This window comes from Amborella trichopoda, chromosome 6 (assembly GCF_054954075.1).
Source record: "Amborella trichopoda isolate Santa Cruz 75 chromosome 6, AtrichopodaSantaCruz75HAP2 v2.0, whole genome shotgun sequence".
Classification (NCBI taxonomy): domain Eukaryota; kingdom Viridiplantae; phylum Streptophyta; class Magnoliopsida; order Amborellales; family Amborellaceae; genus Amborella; species Amborella trichopoda.
In genome coordinates, this window is record NC_142341.1 from 19502538 (window position 1) to 19515333 (window position 12796).

Below are 12796 nucleotides of genomic sequence, written 5' to 3' on the forward strand. Positions count from 1 at the left end.
GTGTGATTAGGCTCGACCATCTAAAGTGAGACCACCATTATCATCATTATCCAAGCCCTATTCAAATTATTTGGGGCCAGCTAACCCTCTAAAGTGAGACCAATTTGTAAATTGTCCTTGCTTGTTTTGGGTTCTCACTGTTTAGGTATATTTAACAAAATATTGTTACTTTTTATATTATATGATCATTATAAAAATATTTTAGGATTGTATGCTACAAGACTATTTATCTTTGTTATAAGGAGGTCACAATTTCTACTAGCCATTAGATGTCAAATTCGATGGCTCGAGGTATGACACAAAGTTTGAAAATTTATTTTTTTGAATTTTGAGACTAGTCAACGATACACTCACAACCACCTGATTTGAGATCGGATAGACAAGAGCAATTTTAACCCCTTTTTAAAAGTATATGCTCTTTTTGTAAACTTTTACAAATATCTTTCTTCTAAAAAGAATGGATAGGTTTGAAAGATCGGGGAAAGTATTCCATGTTATCATCCGGAAGTTTGCCAATTTCTTTTCCCTTGGGAAGTCATCCGTTGAGTGTAGGAAGAGCCACACCCTGTTGTTTAGGGCTAATAATGAGTTGGACCGGGTCCAAATCCAACAAGATCCGGAATTGGATCCAAGAAGTATAGATGGGATCTAGATCTTGATAAGCATAATATTTGAATATGGATCCAAATACAAAAAGTATATATGAGATTTGGATCTGGATCCATCCCAATTAGATCCAAAAAAAATAAAAAATAAATAAATAAATATATATATATATATAAAATAATATGAAAAATACTATATAACATATATGTCTATATATAAAATAATATATAATATTTTAATAACAGGATTGGATCCAGATTAAATCCACATTTACCAGGATCAAATCTAGATTACTATTCACATCCAACTTTTGGATCTGGATTTGTCCCATTTTGGATCATATCCAAATCCAAATAAGATTCAAAATTCAGGTTTCAGATCCAAATCGGGTAAATTCTCAACCTTATTGCCCTCATAGGGATGAGATGAAGTGGTAGGACCAGTGTTTTAAAAATCGGCGAGTCGAACCGGACTCGCCCGGTTCGACTCGGGATCCGACCAGCCCGTGCCGGTTCCATCATAAAATTGGGAACCGCCCGGTTCTAGAGAGAACCGCCAGGTTCTCATCCGGTTCAGCCAGTTCACGCACGTGCTCTCATTCGTCCGTGCGCGCTCACACGTGCAAGGTTGCCGATTCACTGTATAGAATCGGATGGTGACGTCATGTCTCGGCATATATGATGTTTTCAAGGGTAATTGGGATATTTGTCTTAAAAAGACAGGTAATTTTCGATATTGTTGGACGGGAGTACCACAATCATATATAACCACGTGTTACCCCATGTACCGTTCGCTCGCACGCTGTTGAAGAGCTCAACCTCACATCTTTTATAAACTTGGAAGTCGCTTTGATATTTCCGATGTGGGACAATTCCCACTTGCCTTCAACAGCGTGCAAGCCATCGTCGCACAAGCTATTAATTATTGCAAGCCATTATCCATATGTGTAGCGTTTTAATTTAGCGTGTCAAATTAATAGCACTAATAAACGGCTATATAAAATTAAAAAATAAATTAATAGCACTCATTAATTTAATGTGCCAAATTAAAAAATAGCCATATAAATTTTTTTGATGTTTATTAGTAAAATAGTTTTTTCGATGGGTTTTATTACAATATTTTATTTTTTTTTTTATTTTTTTGTAGCTATTGTGCATATTGCCGATAGGATTTTTTTTTGAATTTTGGCATCTTTATTTTTCATTTTTTTGGGTAAAGTTATTTTGAATCTTTTAATATAATTACATTAGAATTTATTGGTTGTTTTATTTTTAATTTTAGTCGTATGATATGGAAGCCTCTTCTAATAATTTTTTAATCACTTTTCAATTAGATAATATTCTAAAATATTTTTAATTTGTTATTATTTTTCTAATAAAATAATTATAAAATGTAAACTAATAATTATAATTTCAGTATATAATATTATAATTAGTTAAGTTGTAATAATTTTGGATTATAGTTAGTTAGGTTGTAATAATTTAAGTTTTTTTAGCGGATTAGGGTTTTTCGCCAAAACAAGATTTTAATGGCCATTCTTTCATTGATTAGTCTACACTTTATAATAGTCCATGTATAATTATATATTTTATCCATGATAATTCTATGATTTTTTTTTATGTGATGCAAATTTAATATTTAATTTAAGTTTATACAGGGTAAAAGCATCTCAATATATACAAATTGGTGAGAAAAATGAAAGTTAATAATATAATACCCTCATTTCTTATTGGATTCCTAAAAAAAAACATTTATAATGAATTTTAATCATTTTTTCGGATTTTTTTGAAGCTTTAATCCGACCGATTCAGCCGATTCTCGATCCGGATCGTCGATTCACTGATCCGAATCGATTTTTGAGTTGTCCGATCCGGGTCACCGATCCGTTTTTTAAACCATTGGGTAGGACTATGTGGGAAAATAAAATGATAGCACAAACATATATTTATTAAACACAAACTGCTTGCTAACATACGATCCATCATAAGGTGCTTTTACTTTCCAAGGTTTCAAATATTGCTGACCTGGATCTAAAATGTTGCAATTGATATGGTTTTCATCATATATCGAGAACTGGCCAACTCCCCTCTTGAACCGACCAACTGGCTAATAGATTTGGTTGGTCTTATCAAGAATCGGTAGGTTTTGTTAAAAAACAGAATAGGGTTGGCAGGTCTTGTCAGGAATTAGGCAGAATTGGATTGGCCAGTCTTGTCAGAAATTTGGCAGAATTAGGTTGGCTAGTCTTGTCAAGAAATATAATTAGGGTCTAAAATGGTCGGTCTCGTCAGGAAGTGGGCAGAATTCGGTTGGGTAGTTTTGTCAGGAAACATAATTAGGGTCTAAAATGGTCGCCTTTGTTTTTTTTGGAAGTTAGTGTGATTTAAATTTTTTAACAAGAACAGGGGTAGTCCATCCCACCTATTTTTTGGAAGTCATGTAATCACTAACAACCCTACTTGTACTTCCTAATAAATATAGAGGCTAGCTAAACAACTTGTACACGTGACTAATGCAGACACACAAGTGTATGCCAAGGCTTTTTTTTTTGTTTCTCTCTTTCTCTACTAACAACCTCTTCCATTAAATTTGTTCCATATGGCTTCTTTCAAAAATAAAAAATCCTAAGTAAATACAATAATAAATAAATAAATTGAGTTAGAGAGATTCATTTTATTGTCATTTTGTACTTTAGACTTTAATTTGATTATAAAATAAATTTAATAGACAACAAACATTCAACATGCGATATGTTCTCAGTATTTACATAGTTTTATACAATAACGAAAAATCATATCGCAATTGCTACTATTTCTTTTAGAAACCTAAAAAACTGTCTTTTCAAAAAATGGGCATGGTTTGTATAGAGCCTAGGCTCTAAACAATTAAAGAAGAGCCTACCTTCAAATAGTGTCGAGAAATATGGTTTCAATACAGGAAACCTTCGTGATAACCTTAAAATATATTTTTATCTTTATTTATAACTTTTAAAACTTAAAAAATAGTGTAGATCATCTATGAAAAATTGAAAATCTTGAAAATTGACAGTCCAAAAATGTGTTATAAAATACACTATTTTCAAAACTTAAAATCCATTTTTTTCTCATGTCCATGCATCTTGATGTTGAGATAATAAATTTGAAGATATTTAGGCAACAAAACGACATCTTCTGTAAAACTTTTGAAGTATGCTCTAATTTGATTGTTTAGAGCCTCGGCTCCATATAAACTTTTCCCTTAAAAAATGTAAATTTTTTAGGAATTGACGTACCGGCCGATTCTCGGATCTAAACTCCAATCCACTGATCCAATACGTTTTTTGGTGTCACCGGTCCGGACACCAAACCGTTTTTGTAATCCCACTTTCAATTTGCGTTCTGTTTCTGCGGGTCTCGCACTGGCTGGCACGCGCGATAGGCTTTAAAGAGGTTTAGATTTATAGAGAGAGAGAGGAGAGAGAGCGAGAGAGAGGGAGCCATTAGAGAGGCTCTTGAGAGGGAAAAAGTGAGCCAGGTGGGTCAGTCATGGATCGGAGGCTTTTGGTGCTTGCAGTCGCACTGATTCTTACAGTTTCTCTGTCATCAGGTGAGAATTCCTTGGGCGCTTTTTTCTATTGCACAGAGAGATGCGTTTGTTTTACTGATAGTGTATTTGAGCCAATGAACTCCCGTTCGAAGGGGATTTGAGCTCATGGAACACTTATCAAAGGGGATCAGCACTGCCTTCTGATGTCCACGCCTTTCCACTTTCTCTTATTCTTCAAGAGTTCAATTTGTGATCAGAGGTCAGTTGAAATGGTAGTGAGAGAATGGAAGGAATTGGTGGATATTTGAGTGAAAAATATCGAAGAATCTCGCTTTGAACGATGTTATTTATGAACATTTTGCTCTTATCATGTATTTATTTCAATGCTCGACTGAGACTGTTTGCATTGAGCCTTGGGATGTAAAAGTAACTGAATTTTTTCCCTATGCAGTCAGCCTAGATGCTCCAGACGCAACCACTGTGATACTTTAAGCTAGAATGTTTTTGATCTCCTATTGATCCTTTAGCCTCTATTTACCAACTTGAACATTTCTGATGGATATCACTAAGCTTGACTCTCTCTCTATCTACTTTTAAAACTGAATTAGTGCTCTAGACCTGGTATTGAACATTTCTTCTTTCTATTGATTCTCTTGTAATGATGCTTTGCCTTTTATTTTTCCAGTTATCGCAAAAAAGTCTGGAGATGTCACGGAGCTACGAATTGGGGTGAAGGTAGATTCAATTCTTTTCCCTGCATTCATATGTGCATAGAAAACCAAAATAATGTCGAGCTTTTTTTTTTTATTTGGGAACAGTAAAATTCAATCCCCAAAATTCTTGTTCTCTTACTTATTTGTATAGAGCTTATTTGTTTTCTGATAGAACAAAATTTTTTAGTTTTTGGGTAGTCTTATCCATATTGCAAGGTTACTTAGTGCTACACCCATTTACTTTCCATCTTTTAAATTTTTGTTTGAGTTGCTGCTAAGCTTGAAAGAATCCAAACATAATTAATTAGTTCTGATAAGAATGATATGCCAGCGGAGGCAGTGTGAGACACTAATACTTCTGATCAACAAGCTATTTCGGAGAAATGGTGGCCCTTTGGCATAGAATGTGTGAGCCTTTGGTCCAAATTGGTTTTGGGTGAATTTTGTAGGTGAGTGTGGTCATAGTTATTATGGATACTCTTTCTAAGAGTTGGCCAAGGATAATATGGTGTCAAGAGCGTGGATTGTCATTATATGTGAGTACTGTGTTTAAGGATGGCTTTAGGTCTAGGGTGGGTAAGGATGGTGTCATTCATGTGTGGCTTACATCTGTTGTGGTGGTTCTAAACTTGATGATTGCTTCTGGTAGTTGATCGTCAATTGTTGGAGTTTGTAAGGGGTTTGGTTGTTTGATTGTTTCTAAATTCAGAAGGCAAAGTTGAGTGGAGGATTGGATCTTATCTTGGGTATTGTGGGAGTTGTTCACATTTTTGCTTGTAATGCCTACTTGAGGTGCAATAGTATCTGGTTTTCGGTTAGGTCCTTTGCTAGATCTCTCCAGGTTGATTTTTCTGATAGACACAATATTTTTGAGTACCAGTGCCTTCAATGTTGTCAAAGTACTTGTATTTGTTGGTCACTTATGGTGAATAAGGTTCTTTCTGGTGACCTTATTCAAGACCTGGGCCTGAAACTTTTGAGTACTTGCTTGATTAGTTGGGTTGTCAAACATGGTTTGTTTGCTTTTGCCTTGCTCCTTTTCCATAGCCATCTGGAGCTTTTTCTTTGATTTGTTCGGTGTCCACCTACAGTTGGTATTTGCTTGATTTTACCTTCTATCCTGGTATTATACAAAACTGTTGCTACATTAGAATATATGCTTTTTCCCTTCGAAGTGATAAACGCCTCTAGTAAGTGGGATTGTATGAGAGATGATCCTAAAGTGACATGTTTCTTTTCTTCTCCATTACACTATTTGTACATAACCCAATAAGGGAAAGCTGCACCATAATGATCCTTGAGATGCGATAAAAGTTTTCTTGAGGAATACATGTGATGTGTTAAGGAAGTCCCTCCTTGTGCAACAATCCCATGGCATGTCTCAATGTCGTCCTTAAAGAAGTGGTATGAGATGAGTTCTACACGAAATCAAATCAATCTTCACTGTGAGACCTTTCCAGGATTGGATCTTAACCTTGCAGACATTATGAGGTGGGTAATGATCTTTGATAATTTTCCCTTAAGTGGGCTAGCCATGTGTGGCGTAGATCCAGTACAACACTTGTTAAGAGGTACGAGTTAGTTCAAGTGGAAGGCTCAAAATGGTCAAGCGGTGGGCCCAAAAGGACATGGTTGGAAGTAGTGAGAAAAGATAAGGGGCATATGACTTTACGGAGGGTATGACCTTTAATAGAGCAGAATGGCAGACCATGATTCATGTAGCCGACCCCAATTAGTTGGAAAAAGGCTTTGACGACAACGACGATGATGATCTTCCACTTCCACTAACCAATAAATGTCTGTACTCCATCTGTCAAGATAAGTATTGAATGCTATAGTGGTGGTGGAACCTAGACTTTCCATGACCCAAGAGTGGCCCACAATAGTAGATTGAGTGCATACTCGTCTATAACTAACACTCATTCCTTGCTTTCTTGCCGTTCCTCTTGAACCTACCAAATCAATGACATTTTCTTGACACTAAATAACATCACATCTCATTGTCCAGACACCTGTATGCCATTGCTTGTGCCCCTTAAAAAGTTCTCTAGTAACATGTCTTAAGATGGGGAGAAGGAATGTTTTCAGGGCCCTTCTTGCACATCCCATTAGACCTCAACCTTTTAAAACCATATATGTTTTGACATGCATCTTGACTCATCATCATAACCTTTTCCTAATTAATTGGGGTCGGTTAAATAGGTTTTGTAAAATTTTACATTGGCTGCCTACTTAACACAACCCGACCCCTTTACCCGGGCATGGGATGGGTTAAGGAAAGTTTAAGGTCCTCACCCTTCTTAGACCATTTCTGTTTTGACATGCATTTTGATTATTGAGCAAAAATAGATCAGCATATTACAGAGGGAAGATTTTGTTAGTATCTTCTCTATAGTTATTGAAAGCATATTCTAATTTTTTACTTCGCAATCTTCATTGTAGAAGCCAATTGCTAGTGTTTACTTGCTTAGTTTCTCATTTGATTGGAGTTGACTTGGGGTGAGTCCCGTAACAACTTGGGCAGTCTGTGAACTATGGGCTAAACCCATTCAAGTACCTGTAAGGAGATTGAGGCCTATATTATTAACCTCACTTTGGTTTCAAAGGCATTATGGGCCAAACTATGAGGTCTTACTATTATAGGGTATTTTTCGACACTTGTATCCCGGGCGAAAATAATGAGGAAGCTAGTTGAGATCTAGGCTTGTGGGTACCAAAACGCTTGCAGACTATGGAAGCATTGGTAGAATAAACCCTGATCTGGAGTGAATTTTGAAGGGTGTCAGATTGGTCCCAAAAGGCATGTTAAGGTGGCATTTGACTCCTTAAGAACACACGCCAAGTATCGTTGCGATCTGATGAAGTTTAGACGGATTAGATGAAAAACCAGTTTTTAAATTCAGCTCCTAACCAGTTGAAAAAGCACCTCATAACTACAATCCATTAGCGGGGTCTCCGAGGAGTATCAGACTGCTTCCATTCGATTTAAAAGGTCCCTTAGATATCAAGTTTCAGCTCATTCGGGATCTTTTGGACCATTTTATGGCCAACTTACCCGAAAAGGGTAGGTTTTACACTATTCTGGTGCACCCTCAGTGAAACTGTGCCTTATGATTTCAGGATCATCTTCTAAGGGCTGTAACTTCTATGTTTTAAGCCCAATCAAGCCCAAAATTCAGGATGTTTTTTATCTCGCCAACGTGTAGGTTTTGATATATGGCATGGCCCGTGGCATGGCTCGAGATGGAAGAAATCCAATAGAGAAGTTGCACAAAAAAACTCATGTGTTGCAGATTTTTGCAAGATGGAGACCCCCTCGATCAAATGGTCATATCACAAAGCCTCGACCTCGGATCGTCTTGAAAATAGGTTCGCTACGATTGTGACATCAAGGGCTTCGATTCAAAGTAAACATCACATGTGATAAAAGACCAAAAGTGCTGTATTTTGAAATTGCAAAAAGGGAAATTTTCCAGCGATTGGAATCCATATTCCGACAACTGCCCCAATTCGGAAAGTGATGAATCGGTGACCAAATCGAGTCATTTTTGTCGCAAAACGACCATAGCGGCCTCCCTGTCATTCTATGATGAAAGGATCGGCCCAAACCTGCAAAGAACGAACAAGATTAAGCATTCAAGATTGCAAGATTTCCATCTTTCACCGGATTTCAAGAAGGGTCCGAAATTTCGATTCAAGGATCGAATTATATGTCAAACGATTGTCTTTTACGGTACTATTTTTGTCAGAAGGTTGTCAGAAGGACCCGAAATGAGCCCCGAACGATCACCATAGCCCATTGTACCTTTTTGGGGGCCTTCTCGTCATTTCTAAGCCCCAAAAACGGGATTTAGTTTTAATTCATAGAAAATGTAATTTTTGACAATTTGGTTTAATTTTGAGAATCTACCCTTGTTTCAAGGGGATGTTATATAAGCATCATATGCTCATTTGTAGCCCTAAGTTCAAGAAACTCAAATGAAGCTTGATGTTAGGCAAGAATTAATCAAATACATTGAGCTTCCTCCCTTAGTTGGTGATTTTTGATTCCACATTCTTCATCCCAAACGGAAGAGGGAGAAAACTTTTGCTTATTGAGGACTACCCTTAGACTTCCCACTTCTCACTTCCAATCTAAGGTAACCTCTCCCTTATGCTCTATTTCTCTCTCTTCTTTTCTTTCTCTCTCCCATCCTCTCGTTTTGTTCTGTCTTGGTCTCTGTCTCCCTTTCCTCTTCTCTCTTCTATTCCTCTCTTTTCTCTCTCCCTCTCAAGTCCAAGTACTTGGCCCGCACCTACAGGCCGACCCAGTCTCTTATTCTCTTCTCCTCTCCCTTTCCCTCTCTTACTCTCTTCTCTTTTTCTCTCTCAAGCTCAAGTTTTGGACCGGCACCTAGAGGCGAGCCCAACTCTCTCTTACTCTCTTCTTCTCTCTTTCTCTCTGCCTCTCTCCTCTCTCTTTCTCTCTTCCTCTCTCTTTCTCTCTTTTCTCTCTCTCTCAAGTCCAAGTACTGGGCCCGCACCTAGAGGCGGGTCCAACTCTCTCTTACTCTCTTCCTCTCTCTTCTTTCTCTTTCTCTCTTCCTCTCTTTCTTTTCTCTGTTTCTCTCAAGTCCAAGCACTTGTCTCGGACCTAGAGGCAGGCCCAGCTCTTACTTTCTTCTCTTTCACTCTCTCTTTCTCTCTCTTCCCTCTTTCCCTCTCTTCTTTCACTCAGTCTCTCTCTTGTCTAGAATGGCGTGGGCTCGGCTTTCTTTCTCTCCCTTCCTATCATATTGTTCTCTCTTGTTGTCTTTCTCTTTTCTTCTCTCCCTTTCTCTCTTTCTTTCTTTCTCTCTCCTCTCTTCTTCTCTTTCCTTTTTCTCTCTCAAGTCCAAGTACTGGGCCCACACCTAAAGGCGGGCCCCAGCTCTCTTACTCTCTTCTTCTCTTTCCCTCTCTTCTCTCTTTCCCTCTCTTCCTTCACTCAGCCTCTCTCTCGTCTAGAGTCACGAGCCTGGCTCTCTCTCTCCCTTCCTCTCGTCTTGTTCTCTCTTGTTCTTTTGCTCTCTCTTCTCCTCTTTCCCTCTTTCTCTCTCCCTCTCAAGTCCGAGTTAGGGGCTCGCACCTAGAGGCGGGCGCAACTATGTTTCTCTCTTTTTATGCTCTCTCAAGTTCAAGTTTTGGGCATGCACCTAGAGGCAGGCCGAACTCTCTTACTCTCTTCTTCTCTTTCTTTCTCTCTTCCTCTCCCTTTCTCTCTCTCTCTCTCTCAAGTCTAAGTATTGGGGCCACACCTAGAGGCGGGCCCAGCTCTCTTATTCTCTTCTTCTCTTTCTCTCTCTTCTCTCTTTCCTTCGCTTCTTTCACTCAGCCTCCCTCTCGTCTAGAGTCACGGGCCTACGCCTAGCCTGACTTTCTTTCTCTTCCTCTCGTCTTGTCTCTCTTGTTCTCTTTCTCTCTCTTCTCCTCTCTCTTTCTTTCTCTTCTTCTCTCCCTTTCCCTCCTTTCTCTCTTCTCTTTCTCTCTCTCAAGTCCAAGTTCTGGGCCCACACTTAAAGGCGGGCCCAGCTCTCTCTTACTCTCTTTCTCTCTTTTCTTAGTCTCTCTCAAGTCCAACTTCTATATCCTCGCCTAGAGGCCGGCTCAGTTCTCTTATTCTCTCCTCTCTCTTTCTCTCTTCCTCTCTTTCTCTCTCTCTTCTCCTCTCTCTTTCTCTCTTTTCCCTTTTTCTCTCTTCCCCTCTTTCCTTACTCTCTCAAGTCGGAGTCCTGGTCCCATACCTAGAAGCGGGCCCAGCTCTCTTACTTTCTTCTTCTCTTTCTTTCTCTCTCTCTCTCTCCTTTCTTTCCCTCCCTCTAGTCCAAGTTCTGGGCTCGCATATAGAGGCGGGCTCAGCTCTTTTACTCTCTTCTTCTCTTTCTTTCTCTTTCTTTGTTTGTTGCTTTTCTCTTTTTCAAGGCCAAGTTTTTGGCACGTACTTAGTGACGGGCCCAACTCTCTCACTCTCTTTCCTTTCTCTCGCGCTCAACTCCCTCTTGCTCTCCTTTCTTCTTTCTCATTATCTCTCGCCTTCTCTCTCTCGCTCTCACTCTCTCTCTCGCCCTTACCTTCTTTCTCCCTCTCATCTTCACTCTCTCTCTCTCTCCCTCTTGCTCTCATTCTTTCTTGTTCTTTCTTGCCTTCTCTCTCTCTCTCATACTTTCTCTCTCGCCCTTACCCTCTTTCTCTCTCTTGTTTTCACTCATCTCCTTTCTCTCATTCTCTCTCTATCAATTTCTCTTTCCTCTACTCAATTCTTTATCTCTCCCCATCTCCATCTCTCCACTCTCGCTCCCTTTCTTGACCTTGCTCTCTGTCTCGGTTTCGCCTTCTCGCTTTTGATACCTCTTGTCCTTTTCCGTCTTTCATTGCATTGTTTGTCTTATATCCGTATACACATCACCATATTCTTTCTCTTTATTTCTCTTATTAGATATTTTATTTATTAATAACATTGTTGATATAAGCTTGTTTGTTAAGATGGCGCTAAAAAGCTGTGAAATTAATAAATGGTCTTCCATCTTCTTTTCATCACCCTTTTATCTTCCCCCATTACTGTCTCGACAAATTATCCATCTAACGACAAGTCTCGATCGACTGTGAGCGGGGACCCGGATGTGGGGTCTTGCCCGAGATCGCTCTCTCGAAAACCACGGTGCGTGTGGTGCGTGTGCAGGTAGGAACCAACTAGTGAGAGAGAATTATGGGGTGTGAGGTGGGACCTACCTCTTAGTGGGTTCGTGATACGCTTGAGCGTGCGCAAACGCCCTCTGACATCACGACGGAAGCCCCCCAAGCCTGAGGCTGGTTTCGTTTTGGCTCCCTTACTGCACCAGGCAAGTGGGTCGAAAGACCTTGACCTATCGTTAGATGGGTGGTTTATTGAGGATGTATGATGGGGGAGGCAAAGGATGATGAAATACCATTTATCAATTTGATAGCCTTCCGGCGTCATCTTAACAAACAATCTTAAAGTAACAATATTATTAATGATAATAAAAAAGGAAAAAAAAGGAAAGTAATACGATGATAAGGGGGTCAAAGGAGGATATTGCACGAGAGAGAAGTCGAGAGAGAGAATGAGAGAGGATGAGAGAGAGGACGGGAGAGAATGAGAGAGAGTAGGGAGAAATCGAGGTGTGCGAGAGAGAATGAAGAGAGAGGATGAGAGAGGGATAGAGAAAGAGAGGGTGAGAGAATGAGAACGAGAGTGAAGGTGAGGGAGAGAGAGGGAGAGGGAAGCTGGGAGAGAGAAATCGAGAGAAAGGGAAAGACAGACAAAGCGAAAACAAGAGAGGGAGAGATTGGTTTGACGGGAGAGAGATAGAGAAAGTGCGTGAGGGAGAGAAGGCGAGAAAGAGAGAATGAAAGAGAGTAAGAGAGAAAGGAAGAGAGCAAGAGAGTTGGGCATGAGAGAGAAAAGAAAGTAGAAGATCTGGGCTTGCCTGTAAGTGCGGGCCCGTAACTTGGATTTGAGAGAGCGAGGAAAGGGTGCAAGAGAGAAAAGAGAAAGAGAAAAGAGAGTGGAGAAGAAGAGAGAGAGAAAAGAGAGCAAGAAAGACGAGAGAGAAAAGAGATCAAGAGAGGAGAGGGTTGGACGTGAGAGAGAGAAAAGAGAACCAGAGAGAAGAGAGAAAGAGAAAAGAGAGAGAAAGAGAAAAGAGAGATTAAGAAAGCTGGGCGTGCCTCTAGGTGCAGGCCTAGAACTTGGACTTGAGAGAGAAAGAAAAGACAGAAAAAGAGGAGAGAGTGAAAAGCGAGCAAGAAAGGGGAGAGAGAAAAGAAATCAAGGGAGGAGAGAGTTGGACGTGAGAGAGAAAAGAGAGTAAGAGAGCCGGGCCCGCCTCTAGGTGCGAGCTTAGGATTTGGACTTGAGAGAGAGAAAAGAGAGAAGAGCTGAGCCCGTCTCTAGGTGCGGGCCCAGGACTTGG

At 39.6% G+C, this 12796-nt stretch overlaps 1 protein-coding gene across 2 annotated transcripts in view; it reads left to right on the forward strand.

The window, feature by feature from the left end:
• Positions 1-4060: 4060 nt before the first annotated feature.
• Positions 4061-12796, forward strand: part of LOC18430708 (peptidyl-prolyl cis-trans isomerase FKBP15-1) — a 58601-nt gene continuing 49865 nt past the window's right edge. For both annotated transcript variants that reach the window (XM_011623757.3, XM_011623758.3), the window contains exons 1-2: positions 4061-4191; positions 4817-4866. In XM_011623757.3, the coding sequence (XP_011622059.1) occupies positions 4131-4191; positions 4817-4866 (111 nt within the window). In that variant the 5' untranslated portion in view covers positions 4061-4130. The remainder of the gene's footprint in view (positions 4192-4816; positions 4867-12796) is intronic.